Source organism: Larus michahellis, chromosome W (assembly GCF_964199755.1).
Source record: "Larus michahellis chromosome W, bLarMic1.1, whole genome shotgun sequence".
Taxonomy (NCBI): Eukaryota; Metazoa; Chordata; class Aves; order Charadriiformes; family Laridae; genus Larus; species Larus michahellis.
Genome location: NC_133929.1, coordinates 14,923,260 through 14,941,932, shown reverse-complemented (window position 1 = coordinate 14,941,932; position 18,673 = coordinate 14,923,260). Strand labels below are relative to the sequence as shown.

General features: G+C 45.8%; 1 protein-coding gene across 4 annotated transcripts in view; it reads left to right on the top strand.

Annotated features, from left to right (window-relative positions):
• Positions 1–1,802: 1,802 nt before the first annotated feature.
• Positions 1,803–18,673, top strand: part of LOC141735487 (DDB1- and CUL4-associated factor 12-like) — a 31,533-nt gene continuing 14,662 nt past the window's right edge. The window contains exons 1-3 of one of the 4 annotated variants that reach the window (XM_074568353.1): positions 1,812–2,061; positions 2,850–3,104; positions 14,862–14,903. In XM_074568353.1, the coding sequence (XP_074424454.1) occupies positions 1,978–2,061; positions 2,850–3,104; positions 14,862–14,903 (381 nt within the window). In that variant the 5' untranslated portion in view covers positions 1,812–1,977. Of the gene's footprint in view, positions 2,062–2,849; positions 3,105–14,861; positions 14,904–18,673 lie in introns of all 4 variants that reach the window. The other 3 variants (XM_074568355.1, XM_074568356.1, XM_074568354.1) reach the window with 3 other exon arrangements.

Below are 18,673 nucleotides of genomic sequence, written 5' to 3'. Positions count from 1 at the left end.
AATCAGGAGATGCTCGCGGTGACGTCACCTCAGCGGGAAAAGGGGCGGGGCGAAATGACCCCCGCCTCTTTCCGCGAGGGGTGACGCGACGCCGTTGGTGCCGGTGCCCGGGCCTGTCTCCGGGGGCTCCTCCAGCACCTCGTGCCCCTCTCCCACCTGGGCACAGCGACAGGCTCCCCCCGGGGCTGGATGAAGGTATCGAGCTGGGCCCAGAGGGGGTATTTTGCCCCATACACCTCAGCCCCTTTCTTTAGCAGCCATGGCCACATCAATGCCTGCCCTTGTCCCCTCACAAGGGGCTGCATGCCTGCCCAATGGGGCTGAGGGGGCACTCCCACCAGGATACACCGGAGCAAGACGCTTACCCCCAAGAGCAGCTTTGGCAGTGGATTTTCGGCCTTTTGAGAGGGCCTTGATCCAAAATGGAGGAGTTTAGTCCAAAATGCAGGTGGTAGTTGTGTGTGTGTGAGGGAGGATGTGAGGGGGATTAATTGTGGTAAATCACGACTGAAAACAGATAAACTAGAATTATGCCTTAGGCTTTTTATCCTCAGGGGAAGCTGGAAAGCCTTTTACAGATTTTTTTTTCAATTTGGCTTTTCACAGCACCTTTGCCTGAGGTTTATTAGACAAAAACACACAAAAAAAGGCATAAAAGAAATGCCTTCTTTATCAGGAAAATAGTATGTTTACTGATTTCATGCGACTTGAGGCATCAGAGCGTTTCCAGTGGTCAGGAGCTGGCTTTTTTTGCAGTCTGCCTGCATATCACACATTTCTCTTTCCTTTTTATTTTCTCTGCAATGTCACTTGCAAAATGACAATCATTGGGTTTGGGTTACTCTAATTTTTGCTTCTATAAGCACAGGAAAAAGTGTACATGAGCTATGTGGACATAAGGAAAAGCACATATCCGTCCGCATCAGTTTTAAAGCAGCATAATTAAATACAAATATTCTATATGCCCTTTAATTCCCCTGCAATAAGGGAGCTTCCTGGTGGAACAGAGTACCTCATCGTGCACTAAGCAATGTGCACCAGACCCTTGTATTCACTCAGAGAAGCCAGGTGATAAAGCCAAGCTGTCTGCTAGTTAAAATGGTCTCTAAGGGAAACCTGGGATGAAGTTTTGCAAAGCAAAGCCAGTGCCAGGCATTAGCCCCTCCAGGCTGGCAGTGGAAGGGGAGGAGGAGGTGTTTTATGCTTGCAGTCAGACTTTCCTGCAGGAGAGATTAAGAACTTCAGTATAAATTGTGCGTGTTGCAATCAACAGGAATACTCTCACAGGCTGACACACAGTGGATGATACCAAACCTATGTATTCTGCTGCTTCGAGCTACTGGAGTACCCTTCCCATGTCTCCCCAGTGCTGTAGCATCAGCCTATTCCTCCTTGCTCCTGGGACTGTGATATAGCTGCTTTTTGTCTCACATGAGCAGCACAGGCATGGGGCTGCCAAAATAATGCCCGTCCCTGCCCTCCAGACATTGCTCAGCAAGCTTCGGTTGCTCAAAAGTAAATGAAGAAAGAAAAGAGCTAGCCTGTGCTTCTCCTATACTTAAATTGACGGGGCATGGGGAGGCCGCCAGCCAGCCCCGCCGATCCGTGCAGGGCAGCGGCGAACGAACACGGGGCGAGGCCGGGAAACTTCATCCCGAGCCCCGCCGATCTTCCGCCGCTGCCGCCAGGGGGAGCTGCCCTGCCCCTAACGGGGCCACGCTGCCTGGCAACCGCAAAGGGGGTGGTTGCTAGGAAACAAGTCTCTCGGGTGGGGCGGGGAAGCCGCCACAAAGGCGCGACGCGACTGTCGTAAAAATAGCCTGGGGAAAATGTCGTGAAGCGCGGTCGGTGGGCCCTGTGGTAGAGGCAGCGACCGGGTCTGGCTCCTCTGTACTTATATGCTCCGTCCTCTAGCAGCTGCCTCTCTCTCCTGCTCCATGTGGGGCACGGACTGGGCTCTCAGCCTCTCCTCCTACTATGGCCCGGAAAACAGTTAGCAGGAAACGGAAAGCAGCAGCGTCGGCCGCTGTCGCGGGACCCGGGGGGCTCCAGGGGGAGCAAGTAGGCGGGGGGGGGGGGCAGGAATGGATGTACGGGGTGTGGGGGGTACGTGCCGGTGTCTGGGGGGAGGGGTGACCTTGACCAGGGGTTGCCGTGTCCCGGTGCTCGGTTAGGGTGGGGAAGGAGGGCGGGAGGGTTCTGGTGCTTAGGGAAGGTGTTGGGGGGGGAAGGGAGAGGAGTACTCTCGGCCCCGGGGGCGAGGAGTGTCTCGGTGCGATACAGTAGGCAGCCCCCGCTTCCGGCTCCGAGGACTCTCCCGGGTTCCTGCCGCTTCCCCCCCCCGCTCCTCCCGGTGCTGCCCCTGTTGGGTTCAGCTGTTCGGCCCATAACTGACGGGTCTCTGCCGCCCTTGGTCTGAGCGATGCTGTGAGGCCACTCGAGGCTGGGCCGGAGGAGGCCGATGAACGGCGCGGTTTGTATTGGGCGACCCCCGTGGTGTCACCCCAAACCTGCCGAGATCATGGCCGGGGGCTGCCCGGGGCTGCCCTCTTCTATTTAAAGTGCTTCTTGGCTTCTTGTTTCTATAAGTATTTGGCATCTCAATGGTGCCGAACTGGTGTGGACTCTTTGCAATATCATTCCAGTGTTACCTCTTTACCAAATATTTATGTTTAATTTTATGTTGCTGAAGGCTGTGTCAGCATTTCCGAGACAATATTCATGTATGGTATTCCATAGGTAGTTTGGAAGACGTCAGTATTTTGCTGAGAATATCTTTGAATTTAGAAGGATTGTGTCTTAAGTTTGTTCTAGTTGCTTTATCTAATTTCCATACTACTTTTCCACAGTATGGGTGGGATCCCTCAGTTCACAAAAGGAAAAGACTCCCCCTGGTGAAAAGGTCTCTGGTGTACTACCTGAAAGGTAGAGAGGTCAGGATGCAGAATGAGTCCAGCTATCACCACTTGTTGCATGGATATGCAGCCCAGCAGCTTCCCAGCCTCCTGAAGGAGAGAGAGTTTCACCTCGGAACCCTTAATAAAGTGTTTGCCTCCCAGTGGCTGAACCACCGACAAGTGGTGTGTGGGACAAAATGCAATACAGTAAGTGCTACTACTCTCTCTCTTCCCTCTGTTAATTATTCCACCCCCAAATGATGCTTACCATAATTGAAGTATGTAGACTGTCAAGGAAAACATTAGGAAGTAATTAGGAGCAGGATCCAAATTGTGCACAATTAATTTTGAATGAAGGTAATGTTTAACGATCGTCCATTCTCATCTGGAAATATGGTGCCATGCAGATGGCTGGAAACCTGAATGTAAGGCCTGTACCTTGATGCAGCATCTGTCTAAGCTGCACAAAGCAATTTTCATCTGTTTGCTGGATGAAGAGCAACAATGGGGTTGGATCTTTTTTCTTGTACTGCAAATGCAAAGTTAATGAATGGTGTTAGCTCTGCTAAATGGTAGCTATCATGCCTGTCAGAATTTGCTAGTAAGACTCCTTTTTTTCATTTTGCTCAGTCTTATATAGTTTGGTTTTATGTATGGTTCCATGCTGATGACTTTGAAAAGTTGCTACAAAACTAAAAGCTATGGTTAAACTCCAGATATTCTTCAGAGTAGGTAGAGACATTCCAAGCTTAAAAAATGAATTTCAGATCTTCATGATTATCCTTTGCTTTTTCACTTTGTGATTATTTTTTTTACTCTAAATCTGTTTTCAGTGTTCAAATAACTTCCCTTGCTTATGTACCTTTATATGCTTTAGCAAAAATTGAAACCTCTTCAGATTCTTAATGTTTCAGATCCAAAGCATCGCTTTATAGGGGAATATTAAAATAATGTCCTATGTGATTAATAAATGCAGGAGATCATACTTCTTAGGTAATGTTCTCTCTGTTGGAGTTAGTAGCCCAACTTCATTGGATGAGGTTGCAAACTCATGTATGAAGTTCTGATTGAATTAGTGTAAAATCCCAAACTTGTTCTTTGCAAGTTGGTTAGTGCTACAGAAATGAATTGAGTGTTGTAAGGAATGTATAGATCAAGCAGTTCTTAAATCTCAAAGTATATCAGTTGGTGTGATTGTTTCTTTGCCTTAAGATATTAAGATTTTTTTTTTTTTTGCGCAGAAGCTGCGCTCAGTGATTTGACTTGCAAGGGACAGTGGTTTTTGTGTGGTTTTTTTTTTTTTTAAATTTCAGATGCTCTATTAGTATTCATAGTTACACAGTGGGAGGCTTTCATGTAGTATCTCTTAAGAAGCAAGGCCTAGCTGTATAAACAAAACAGTCTTTTAACAGGAATAAGCCTGAAATAGGATTTCTCTGCCTTCTTTCTCCACATGTGTTCATAGTCTTGACTGGTCAGCAGCCAGCACTGTTCATGGAACAGCTTACAGGAGACAAACTCCTGCTGAAATACAAGCTCTTGAAAATTTTGCTTAATCTAGCAAGATGCCTCTGTGTTTTATAGAGCTGCAACAATTTTGCTATGTTCTGTAACTTTTGTAGTTCCAGTGCTGCTACAATGAAGATAAACGGGCAAGTGCAGAACTCAAGAGGGATTCAACCATATTGTTATTCCTGCTGTATATGCTGCAATGAAGTGTATGCTTCCACAGCTAGACTTAATGTTACAGATGGACCTTGTCTTTTATTAAGCATCAAAGATTATATATGAATTCTGAATACTCTAATAGCTTTGCTTTGTGTTGCTTTGTTGCTCTGGTTGCTTTGTGTTCATGTCTAAACAAGTAGAGCGTTAAACTCTACACTCTGATTATTAGGTAACTTAATCAGGAGATGAGAGAGGGAAAATATTATAAAGAAGAATTCCTTTGCCGATTCTCATACACTGAGGTTGTGGCATTTAAGTTGGGAGTAAATCTAAAACAACTTGGTTGGGGTTTTTCAGCCTGGAGAAGAGAAGACTCTGGGGAGACCTTATAGCAGCCTTCCAGTACCTGAAAGGGGCCTACAAGAAGTGTTGTCTTGTAGGCAGTTCCTTCTTGCCTTTTAGTTTGACCAGCAGGTCCCAGCTCAGCCATGCTGGTCTATTCCCTTTCTTGCTTGATTTCTTACACCTGGGGATCGAGAGCTCTTGTGCTCTATGGAAAGCATCCTTGAAGAGCTGCCAGCTCTGTTCTGCCCCCTTGTCCCTGAGGACCGTTTCCCAGGGGGTCCTATTGACTAACTCCTTGAAGGTTTGCTTCCCTAAAATTCAGGGTCCTGACTAGGCTCCTCGTCTGGCACGTATCCCTTAGGACTGTGAACTCCACCAGTGCGTGGTCACTGCAGCCCAGGCTGCCTCCAGTCTTGACATCCCCAATGAGCTCACTGGCATTGGTGACTATGAGGTCCAGTATGGCATCCCCTCGGGTAGGGCTGTCTATTTCCTGTCTTAGGAAGTTATCATCGAGGCACTCCAGGAACCTCCTGGATTGTCTACAGCTCACTGTGTTACTTTTCCAGCAGATGTCGGGGTGGCTGAAATCCCCCAGCAGGACGAGAGCCTTCGAGTGCGATGCCTCCTGTAGCTGGAGGAAGAAGGCTTCATCAGTAGGCTCCCCTTGATCAGGCAGCCTGTAGTAGACACCAACCACAAGGTTCCCCTTGTTGCCTCGGTCTCTAATTCCTAGCCATAAACTTTCGACTTCCTCTTGGCTGTTCTTTAGGGACATCTCTTCACTCTCTATCCCTTGCTTACCATAGAGGGCAACACCTCCGCCCCTCCTTCCTCACCTGTCCCTTCTGAACAGCCTGTAGCCATCGATAGCCACACTCCAGTCATAGGATTCATCCCACCAGGTTTCAGTAATGGCCACTATGTCATAGCTTTCCAGCAGCATGGTAGCTTCCAGCTCCTCCAGTTTGTTGCCCATGCTGCCTGCATATGTGTAGAGGCACTTCAGCCAGGCTGTTGGCTGTGACGCCTTCTTAGAGGAGCACCCCTTGGGGTGTTTCACGGGTGTTTTCCTGTTGAGTCAGACTACCTCAGGAGCCCCTGGCTTGTCTCCATAAGACTTGGGCTGTGAAGTAGCATCCCCAGCATGCCTCGGGGCAACAGGTCGAAGGCCCTTAACTAGCGCCCTGTCCCTCTAACCCTGATGTGATGTCCCACAGCTTGTCACAGACAAGCCTAATATTATCATCCCCCTCCCCCTTCACATCTAGTTTAAAGCCCTGTTGATCAGCCCCGCAATCTCTTGGGCAAAGACCCTCTTCCCCCTTTGAGAAAGGTGTTTCCCATTTGATGCCAATAACCCCGGTGCTGTGTAGGCCATCCCATTGTCAAAAAACCCAAAATTGTGGCAGCAACACCAGCCACGGAGCCATGTATTAATGGACTGGATCCATCTGTTCCTTCCAATGTCACTGCCTGCGACTGGAAGGAGTGAGGAGAAAATAACCTGTGCCCCAGACTCCTTTACCAACCTTCTCAAGGCCCTGAAGTCCCCTTTGATTGCTCTTGGACTACAAGTCACAGCTTCATCTCCACCTACATGGAAAATCAGTAATGGGTAATAGTCTGAGGACTGTATCAAACTAGGGAGTTTCCTGGTGATGTCCTTAACCTGGGCCCCAGGAAGACAGCAGCCTTCCCTGTGAGGAGGGTCTACCCAGCGTATTGGACCCTCAGTTCCCCTTAGGATGGGGTCACCAATGAATACAACCCTTCTTTTCTTCCTTGTGGGTGTGGTAATAATATGGGCAGTACACCTTTCTGACTGTGGATATGTCTCTAGTGTAGACTGCCCATCATCCACATCCTCATTTGACTGGCTGTCCCCATTCAGTACCTCATATCTGTTGCTCAGAGGTACTGGGGTGGGGGGGGCAGGGGGGGCAAGGAGAGAGTTCACCTGCTGCCCCGACCGTGAACCTGCCTCCATTCACTCTTCATTTAGGCTTCTGCCTGACAGGGGCAGGGTACAGGGGCCCCTTGATCCTGGCTGCTTTCTGCCAGGTGCTCCTGTTTCTGTTTCAAGGAGGACAGAGCCTGGCTCCACCAGTCTATTTCTTCTTCAGCCTCCCTAATGCTCCTTAACCTTTCAGCTTCCTCTCTCAGCTCTGCCACCAGGCTGAGCAGATCATTCACCTGTTCACAATGCACACAGCAGTTCTCATAGCTGCCTCCCATTGCCAGTGAAAGGCTCTGGCACTCCCTGCAGCCTGTGACCTGGACGGCTGCATGTTCCTGTGAGAGCTCTGTCTGGGTTCCCACATCCTTTCTGGCTGAGAGAATGACCTTCTGCCAGGTGGAGACTGTAGCTAAGCTCCTTCCAAAAGGGTGATGACTGCCCTTCTTGTGGTGCTCCCAGGTGATGCCCACTCATTGCTTGCTTACTCAGTGTGTGGCAACCTGGTTGCTGAAAGGCTTCTTTTATGAGGGGGGGAATGGTCCCAGCATGCCTTGTTTAGATCTATCGCTGGGGGTGCTGGTTTTGCCCATGCCTCTTCAGCTGGCTCCGTCCCACGCCTCTGTAGCAGCCCACCCACGAGCTGCCGGGTTCTGGCCTGGGCTAGCTACTTTTCCCGGCTTCAAAAAGCCCCCAAAGGATCCCCTTACTGGTCCTTTTTGCCAAGATTCCCTTCCCCAGTGTGGACTGACCTGTACTGGAGCTGGTCTTCTTGGCGAGAGTTTATTAGTTTCCAGTTGCTTGAGAATATAATTGCCTGGAATCTAATATTTTTGTTTGCTTTTTTTTTTATCAGTCAGGCCTGATAGGTATACTTGTGTTTAAAAACTTCCTTGCAGAACGCTCTCTTCTGGTTTCTTGGGTGGCTTTTCCAAGGCACGAATGGGTTGCTTTCTGAATGCTAGTTGATACCTTTTCTCTCTTTTGTGGATTCATATGTTGCCTTGCATGCCCTGCTGTAAATCCTCAGCTCTTGTTTCTTCTTAGAGACTTCTAATTTGTTCAAGAGATCCCACGTCTGTTCTGTGCATCTCATACAATTATAACCTAGTCCTGTGGTCCTGGGGTTTTAGTGGTGAGAATACAATGCACGGTTACTCTTCCATCCACGAATATGGACTCTGTATGGGGAAAACTACTTCCACTTGCTTTGCACATGTAATGAAGAATCAAGACAACTACTAATTTCTGATCCCAGGGAGGGAATGAGAAGTTATGCTCCTGCAGTTTGTAACTCTACTCAAAGTCCACCAAAACTCAATGCAAGTAAACCTCTGATGCCTGTAATTAACACTTTCATTCACTTTTTTTTCAATGGCTTGTGAGTAAATAGCCAGGTGGTGTTTCTTGTCTCAAGAGTACTTGGTTTTCTGTCAACTGCATGCGATACCCATGTCTGCCTACAGAGTCTGGTAGTTTCTGTGCCAGGTATGGCGTGGGTGGTAGAGATGCCTTTTAGCAGGCGAAGTCTCTCGCTTCTCCATCCTTTGCCATCTGTCAACATGTGTTAACTGTCTGCTAGCCTCCTGAAATTAAACACGGAGGGCAAGACGCAAATAAAAACTGACAAATGTGATTTTGGCACTGAACAAGTTCAATGATATCAAAGTGTGTGCATTTTAGCTAGTAGTGCTTCAGAGTTTCACAGCAAGGTGGAGTGCCTGATTGTGTGGTCTCGTCTCTGGAAATGCGAGTTCAGAGTCAGTCAACTCACTAGCTGCTTCTACCGCTGCTCACTTCTCAGATGTTTCTTTATCTTAGATTGTTTCTCTTTGGACCCTTTCAAGGAGGATGTGTGAGGCCTGTACTGCACAACCTGTGAGTAGGTTTTGTGCTAAGATAAGTGCATGTTCTGGAAAGGAGATGTACCAGTTTGATAGCTTAGTCTTTAAAGAGCCCATGTTTCTTTGGGGCTTGGCATATATTAATAATTCTATATTGCCATAGAACAGAAGAACCCTTATGCCAAGCGTTCTATGAACATTGTAAACATCGCTATTTTCTATCTGAATAAAAGACAGGACTGAGAACTGGGAAAAATCAAACAGTGTTACTCAGTGTGACCAGCAATGGTATTGGTGTAATGACGCTGTAAGCATTGTCTTGCTTTTGTTGTTAGCAAAAAAACAAATTTGAAGAACAATGATGTCATTTTCCAACTTGGCTGAGGGTAAAATTTTTGTGACCAGCTTTGGCTGGTCTGGAGTTGTGCTGTTGCAGAATGGGATGTTCCCACCTGCTCATTCTTGCTGGCACTGATGTGTGTGTGGCTGGGGAGTCAGCTGGATCAGCTTGCTGCTTTGTGTTCAGATGAGTTTTCTTGTAGGGTTAGCTTTCACCAAAGGCAGAGATGAGATACAGCTGACCGTGCAGAAACCTGAGCACTAGTTGCTGTCACAAGGGTGGTGAGACTGTTTGGGTGGGTGAGGAAGCAGCACTTGGGTTCTCAAAGATTGGCTTAAGCCAATTGTGATACTTCATTGCAGTTGATTCTCTCTTAGTGACTATTTTTAGCAAGGCAATGTGTTTATCTTGTGTTTCTTTCAAAAGTTAGAACGAATGACAAGATGTGCCTGTGATTTCTGAGAGCAATACGTGAAGAGCTGGGGCACAGAGTATATCTTGAGCACTTCTTGCATGAAGAACAAACAGTCTTTCATGTGTGTTCTTTGTGCCTTGTAAATCTATGTCTGTCCTGCTTGTGTAATAAAAACATGCTGTAGCTCAGGGTGGGACCCTTTGTTTTTGTTCCGATTGATTTGTATGATTGACTAAAAGATAGCATTGTCTGTTCGCTGCTGCCCCTGAACACAGACCAGCATATGGAGGACATGAAATGTCATTTCATAGGCCTGTTTTTTAATCTTGCTCTATAAAGTCAATGCTTTCAGTTAAAGTTGCATGGGAAGGGCACTTATTTAATGAATTGGTAACTTTGTTGGGTGTGTCGTGTCCTGTCTGTCCCCCTGCCCCTGTGTCATCGCCACCCCCTCCCCCCCCCCCCCCCCCCCCCAACTGTTGTCTCCAAAAGGCAGGTCAAAAAATGGAAGTAGACTTGATGGAAGAGCCTGGCAAACTGTTCTGCTCTCAGTATTATATATAAGGGAAGAATGGATTTTGCATTTCAGACTGGTCCTCAGATATTTGATTTCCTGCCACAGTCTTTACTTTTGGCAAATTGATTAATGAAATTCTTTAGTTAATGAAGTGGGGCAGTTTCTTGACTTTTCTTGATTAACTTGATTGCAAGCAGTTTGAAAAGGAGACAGCCACATAGTAATTGTATAGGAGCCATTTGCCAAAATGACTTCTTACCACTTCTGCAAACCAAAAGAAAAATAAGCATACAGCTGGTAATCTCATGGGGTGTGAAAAGTAGGGCCAGATCATAAAGATTCATGGCTATGACAACTGTAGTACCTAGCCATGCCTGTCTGCCTTGATCCTCGAGTGATAGCACTGTTGCAAGTTGTACATCTGAATTGCTTTTTTTAAAAAAAAAAAAAAAGGGGGGGGGAGATGGATTTCTCTGTCATGTCATCCAGCCTGTTTCCTTGTTAGAACAAGGTTGTTCTGCAGAGAACATGATAGCTGAGTCTGCTCCGTTTCTCACAAACGAGGTGTGGTCCTTGGACTTTTGGCAGATTGCCAAAGCAATCCTGGCTTGGTAAATCCTGGATGTCAAGTTATTTGGCACGCTAATGTCTGACACATATACGTTTTACTAGCAGGAAGAAACAAATTATGTGCAAAGCTTAAAATCAAAGGACAAATATGCACAGCTCACTGTTTGGAGGTTGTCAGGGGTTTACTGCATCCAGGAAAAGTTTTTGTGGCTGACCTTTAGTTTCTATATAATGAGTAGCTGGAAAAGAAGTTCTTATTCCTGCTTGAGATAAAGAAAAAAAAAAAAGTATAGTTCAGCTATCAGGACTTTGTCAAGACTCTTAAAGCCAGGCTGCTTTGGAGTTATTTGCAGATGTACTTATTTCAAGAGTAGCGAAGCTACCAGTTTGATTGGAAATAGGTCAATTTCTGGGATTTTTTTTCTTCAGACTTATGTCATTGTATGCTGTGGTTTTGGCTGCACTTCTTTAAAAGCAGTCAGATATTTTGTACTTTTACTGTAGTGTCTTTAAAACTCTTAAAACGGTATTCAAATTTTCTGCGTTCTTAGCTGGGTGCCTATCTTGTTTCTTAACATTTTTCCCTTTTTGGCTTTAGAAGTGTCTAACAGCTGTTTGGCTTCTCTTGGCTTCTGTTTGCTGGATTTACAGGGAAGACTTCTTGGCAATCAGTGGTGCAGCTTGCAAGTGTGAGTTTCTGGCTTCCTGTCCTGCCACAGGTGATGCAAGAGTCTTAGCATATGCAGACAGTGCTTGCTTATTTTATTCTAGGGATGTAGTGGTTGTTTTTAAACTACCCACAGTGTGACAAGTGACTTACCAAGCAAGGGGAGAAGTTACTGCTTAAAACTGCTACTGCTGAAACTACAAAGCCAATCCCTTAACTGTGTGAAACTTCTTGCCCTAAGAGCCGTTGCTGTTCTGGTTATGGTAATACTGTGCAACTGGAGGAGAAAAGTGAGGAAATGATAAAGCAATTCAAGGGCTGATGATGGATTAGAGTGGGGTACAAGCAGATGGAAGTGCCACAAGAAATGCATCCTGTTGCTGCTTCTGGGAATATCTTAATTTGGAAACTTTTTATAGGAAAATGATGTTGAGGGTGAAGATCCAGGGCAGGAATGTGAGGGTCTGATGCTTCAGCATTGTGTGTTTCCAAGTTCTTTACCTTTTCAGCCCAATTAGTTTAGGGTTTAGCTAAAAGAATTTTGCATTAGAGTAAGTCTTTATTAACCTAGTATCAAACAGGGATGTATGACAGTGGTGTCAGACTAGAGAATGTGAAGGGGTTTTAATTTTGGTCCTCGTACCTGTTGAGGTGCTCTTTGAAGTGTAAATCTCTTGCAGCTGAAGCACAATTTTGCTGAGTCTGTTGGCATCCTGAGCTGTGGATGTGTTTTCCTAATTAGCACTTCTGGTGCCAGCTTTAGGACCTGCAGATGACACTTGCAAGCCTTAATCTTAGGTACTTAACTGTTGATTTGGGGTTTTGGTTTTTTTTTTTTCTCAGTAGTTGAAGGAGGTTAGGGGAGGGAATTAAGTGTTTCTGCTGGAAGGAAATGCTGAGGAGGAAAAGAGGATATGCACTTATAGGGGAAGGACAAGGGAGGATGAGAGGAGAGGGAATTGCTGGTCATGATCCTACAGTGCAGGTGTTAATTTTCAGGGATGTGGTTAGGGCAGAGGGGCTGCTGCATGCATCATGCTTTTACCTGCTGTCTCGGGCAGTGAGCTGTATTGTAAAACTTGGGAGAAGTGAGGAGTGCCTCCCTTCTACTTAGCTGCACTTCAGCTGTTTCCTGGCCCCACACCTGCATGCAAGATAAAAGAACTAAACATGAAAAATTAGTCCCTGTAGGAACAGTAATCTGTTTGTGCAAGACTGCCTACAGAGAAAGACTAGTTGTGGGTTGAAGAGTCTAGACACAACACACAAATAGTGATGAATGGATTTCAGCTTTCTCTGCAGAATGAGTTTAACATACCATACCTTATCAGGTTTTGATTTGACATTAATATTCTGCTAGTTCATTACATCAAGAATAATAGATACACTGCTAAATTTTCTTGGGGTTTTGATGCTTATTAAAAAACATATCTACAGTCTGTGAGAGTTCACCAAAACCAACTTGTATGTATAACTCCTCTCTGAGAACCTCTAGATTTCTCTTCTGTCCTTCTAGAAATAACTGACAAAGGATTTCAGAACAATTTCCTTGATGTGTATTTTATAAATTGCATTGAGTTTTCTTGGGGTTTTTTGTTGTCTTCTCCATCTTCGGCTCACTTCCAGAGGCTTTGAGACGATCTTCTTTGGTTATAGAAAGAACAAACTTAAGGAGGGAGGGGAGGATGGAATTTAATTGTAATCCCGGGCTGTGATTCTACATCACTTTCCTTAGTGCCAAGTTAACTTCAGATCCTCTTATTTCCTCACTTCACTCATGTTTCCTCACAGGGCTTTGTCCCCTCTGTTATACCTATTTGACTGTTAGTGCAGCTGTGCTCTGAACAACATCTGTGAAATGATCCAGCACAGGAGCCTCCCAAATGAAAGTGCACTTTGGCAGGCAATGTAAGCCTTTGTTCTGGTTTAGATTGTAATGGTAGTATATGTTTGAACTGACATAACTGGGTATAATGATGTCTGTCTGAAGAGTTGTAAGGCTTTGTAACTGAGTTTTCTGCCAAGGTGACAGTGACATAGAGCTCCAACTTCTGGTCTTTTTGCAGGATGAGATATGTAGCTAGACTTTTTTTTTTTTGATGTTTGCACTGTCAGTACTATATTTAGTTAATATTCTATGTGTATCACCAGAAAATAAACTCCAATTATATAAACTTAAAAGTGACAGTTTGTCAAAGCCAAAACTTCATGCTAAGTATCTTACCTGGGAGGCAGGAGACTTGTGCTAAGCCCCCTGGGGTTTGCTGGCTGTTTTGAGGTAGGTCTCTCGCTGTCATACAGGAAAACTGGAAAACAATATTGTTTTGTCATGGTATTAAACAGGGAAAAGTCTTAGATTTGAGGGGTTTGTTAAATGGGAAACCTCCCATGACAAACAACTTCTCTTCCATTGCTGTGAAAATCAAATGAGTCTTGCTGAGATAAACAGCTCCTGTGCAGGCACGTCCGCAGCGGAGCCGGGCGATCGCGGCGAAAAGGGGCTTTTCCCAAGCTTTTCTGAGGCGGGGAAAGGCCAGGGCAGTGCAGGGAGCCGACAGCTCGCGCGAGGGCGGCTGACGAGGCAGGGACGGGGCCAGCAGCAGCAGCGGCCACCCCACTCCCACAAAAGGCAGCCCTAGGGAGCGCGAGCGAACAGGATGGGTAGCCATGGCATGGCAGCGCGCGCGAGAAGAGCGCGGAAAGCTCAAGAGGGGAGCTTAGCCATGGTCTCTACCCAGCAGAAAGCTACATCTTCTGTACTTGCCAGAGCAGGTGTATCCACACAGGTAGAGCTCCCATGGAAACATACAGCCCCCCAGGTCTCAGGCTGCAAGGAGTACCGCAAGCTTTCATGGCTAATAGATGGTACAAGGGATGACAGCTGTGTGAGGTGTGACCAGGTGGATGATCTGCTCAGCCTGGTGGCAGAGCTAAGAGAGGAAGTAGAAAGGCCAAGGAGCATCAGGAAGTGTGAGAAAGAAATAGATTGGTGGAATCAGGCTCTGACCTCCCTGAGTAAAAAAAAACTGGAACAGCCACCAAAAAAACCCACCCAAGATAAAGGAGATCTCATACTGTGAGAAATAAGTTCCGGTCCGAATGAAATAGGCTCAGGCAGAATCCTCTGTGAAGCACACTTTTATTCACGTTCTTGCAAGAGCGGGTGACCTAGCAAGTAGGCACACCTTCAGTTCTTGAAACACACCTTTTTATTCCCTAATCCCGGCCAAATTTTTCCCTCCCCTGTTTCCCATTGGTTGGGTACTCCAGGGTTCACAGTCTGTCCGAGGTGCCTAAATTCTTCCTGCATGTCCGGCCTCTGTTTACTTCTCTTTATGCTCCACCTAAAGGGATTATCTGACTAGTTTATTTCTTTCCTTTTTGGTAAAAAATTTGCTCAATGTCATTAGCCCTGGTTAAATGTTTGACTGCCCTTCTAGACACTAATCCAGTAGGAATCGGTTTGTCCTTTTGTCTGTGTGATAAGAGATGTTCTACAAGCCTTTGCTGGAGCCTTAGTCATTCCCTTATCATGCCACCTCTGATGGAAACGGCTTTTCTCCTCTGCAAAAGCAATACCTGCCTTTCTTACAACTTCCCCCTTTCCTTTTTCATAATCTTATTGCTTTTTGCATTTCTAGGGCATGGTTCCATATGAGGCCTCTAGAGCCGACAGCATGATGGTAACATTATTCTTTTTCTTCTTGACAGTTTTTATTTTCTTCTAGATGAAGCATTTTCCCAGGGTATGGGGGAGGGTCTACTTCCATTCGTTTTGTTAGGGCAGTTTCAATTAATCGTTGAACTAATCCTCGCACACAGGGAATGATACAGCATCCTGCAGCCACTAACATTCCCGCTACCATTATAAGAGAAGTCAGTATTGATACCACCCTACCTTTCCATTTCCCAAACCAGGAATCCAGCCAACCTGTCAGTGAGGTGCCTATTCCAGAGCTCTCAGCTAACTCATCAGCTAGAGTGGTGAGCCCTTGAAGGGCTTTAGTTATAGTACCATCTGGAGCTGTATCGTTTGGGATGAAGGTACAGCACCGATTCCCTAACATTACACACACACCTCCCTTCTCCGCTAAGATCATGTCCAGGGCGATCCTATTTTCCCATGCCATTCGGCTGGTTGCATCCAATTGTTCAGCTATTCCTTTTACTGCATCCCTGGTATAATTAATAAACCTCTGTTGGTTATAGTGAATATAATTTACCCAATCTACATTTTTGTTTATAGTTACCCACCAGAAAAAGGACAGATTTGAATCCTGCTCCTGTCTGATTCCTTGCTTTGTGTTCATCTGGGACTCCTCTAGGGACTCCAATGGGATCTATATATATCCGTTCATCAAAGGATACACCCACACTTCCTTTTACTCTATTGCCTGAGCTCAGGGTTCCTGTTCCTTTGTCAAATGCTAGGGTGAATGGTATTGCCAATTGTACCATTCCACATGTACCTTTCCAGTTAGCCGGCAACACAGATCGCAAGGTCTTCCCTCCACAATACCACCAGAGATCCGCCCGAGGCACTCGTATCGCTGAGTAGTTTCCTTTTACATCCTTGGTCCCATTCAGAGTTTCAGTGCACAGGGTAAATTCCCCCCACAGGTTTGGCAGCATTCACACCCTGCCGTGAGAGGCACGCTGGATGGTTACCAATTGCTGTGGAAAATGCTGGTGGCACTTTAACATCTCTAGACTCCAAGGCAGGAAACAGTAAGGAAAGTGAATGACAAGTCTCATTTCCCCAGGCGGTCTTTTCTTGGTATAATGCTATCATACACCACATCCCTACGGAATCTTTCCTCCACCCTAAGGGAAAAGGGACGATCTGTGCTGTGGGCCTTCCTGAGGCACAAGCATAGCAATTGCTTTGGTTCAAACTACTAACAGTATATTTTACCCATTCTACCCAAGCATTTGTCTCGCCGTGCCCTGTCTCAATCCCAAATGTTTGTCTAAGATCTTTAATCTCAGTAACCGTTACCAAAGCCGGATCATTCGGTGGTTCCCACTGTTGTATTACTGGGAGTTTAGTAGTCATAGTTGTCCCTTCTGCTTAACTGCTATTTTCCAGTATGGCTGTTCTAAATCTTCCCCTTGGATCTCTTCCAGACACATCTGCTCCTATTCCATATATTAGGTTAGCCGTATCATCCCCCTGGGTTATAGTTATCAACAGAGGATTACATTCAAAAAGGCCACACTGTGGGGAAGGTGATCCTTTGTAAAAATGTATTTTCTTTTTGAGAGGGTACTAATAAGAAGGCTTGATCCACTTGTCATCAACGGCCCACCCTCCAATTTGGGTGGTCCACCACACTTCACTCCATCGGTCACAAGGTGCAGCCTCGTGATATCCCTCTGCGACCCTACAAATTTCTGGGCACAGGTAACTGTTTTCACCACTCAACCATCTTTGGGCCTCTAGATTCCCACACTTCAGTACTTGACAGGCATCAAAGCGTACAGTCTGTGGGGTATCTCCTTTAGTGATATTTATGATAAGCCTAACCGGGTAATCTGGGTGTGCACTTTGTAGGTGATCTGGGCGTACACTCCAGCTTCCTAGTGGGAAGCTCAACACCGCCCCTATGACCAGTAACATCGCAAAATGCTTCTTAAAATTCATGGTGTACACAGATTTATATCTCCCAACTGGATCATCCCGCCCTAACCCATGGCTCACTGTCTCTTTAGGGTTACTCGCAGCGGGCTGTCAGTAGAATGTACAGTCCACTGTTCTACCGGATCTGTTGGCGGGGGTTCAACTGGTCCTTTGAGTAGAGTGTAGCGAGTCCAACCCCTGTTGGCCGTCCTCACTGCAGTCTCAGTCGTCAGTAACACTTGGAACGGGCCTTCCCATTCTGGTTGGAGCTTGGTTTCCTTCCAGGATTTGATCAAGACCCAATCTCCTGGTCGGAAGGCATGGACTGCAAATTCCAGTGGTGGAGTTTGGGCAAGATAGTCCTTTATCTCTGAGAAGAGAGAAAGAAGATGACAACCCCAGTATACAGTTCTTAAGAAACATATCTTTAGTTTCAAAAGTGGGCAAGTCTTCTCTGTTACCCATATAAGGTAGTCCAAAAAGCATCTCATAGGGCGAGAGACCTGTATCTTTTCTAGGACAAGTCTGGATCCTCAACAGTGCTATTGGTAAACATTTAGTCCATGGTAATTTGGTTTCTAAAATCAGTTTCGACAATTGTCTCTTAATGGTCTGGTTCATCCTCAACTTTTCCTGATGATGGGGGATGCTGGGGATATGAAATTCCCACACTATCCCTAAACTTTCCACAATTCCTTGAAGGATTTTAGAAGTAAAATGACTGCCCTGATCTGAGTTTATAGTCTCCACTAACCCGTATCTGGGAATAATTTGTTCTAGTATTATCTTAATTGCCCCTGCTGCAGTAGCTGACACCAAGGGGTAGGCTTCCACCCATCCAGTAAGGCGGTCCGCTAGGACTAAAAGATCTTTTAGCCTGCCTGTTGGTGGTAGTTCAGTGAAGTCTACCTGTATACTTTGGAACGGTCTCAAGCCGGGCTCTCTTCCTCCTGAAGGTTGCTTTCTCAAGGCTCTCTTGTTTACTGTCTTACAAATAATACATCCCTCACAAATTTGGCTATTGTGTATATGCCAAAGCATCTGTACTTCCACAAAACTATTCGCACGTTGCATGCGTTCCCCAATGGCTTCCCTGTTGTAACACTGTCACTATTTCTCACATTGTTTGTTGACCATTTCCCTTCCGTCAGGCAGAATCCATTTACCACATTTCTCCACTGCCCCTGCTTCTGTCATTGCTTCTCCTGCCCCAAGGCCCCCTCTTTTGCCACCTTGTCTGCTAATCTGTTTCCCCTTGCGGTAATTGAATTGCCTCTCTGGTGACCTTTAACATGTAAAGCTGCTATCGCACTTGGTATTAATATATTAGCTAACACCTGCTTTGTGAGTTCTTAGTGTAAAAGTTCTTTCCCTTTGCTATTTACTAGTCCTCGTTCTCCCCAAATTTTACCAAAGGTATGCACTACCCCAAAGGCATAACAAGAGTCTGTATAAATTGTTCCTTCCCCTTTCTCCAATTAATTTTAGTGCCTGGTTTAAGGTATACATCTCACATGTTTGAGTAGACCATGCACTAGGTAATTTTTCAGATGCTTTTACTTGTTGGTGTCGCGTTAAAAGGACTGTAGTTTCGATATTTGTCTGCCAGAGTCCCAGGACTTTCACTGATTTACTATCAGAGTCCCACCAAAGGACTTCCACTGAAGCAGATTCACAAATAATCAAAATTAGTTACTTTATTGAGAGCGGCAGTCGCAGATTCGAGATTGCCATTGATAAATTCACTGACTACAATAGCGCTAATTACTTAAGGTTAATATTGCTAGCAAAAATAACGATAGTACAACAACCCGGGGTAACATTCACCAGGGG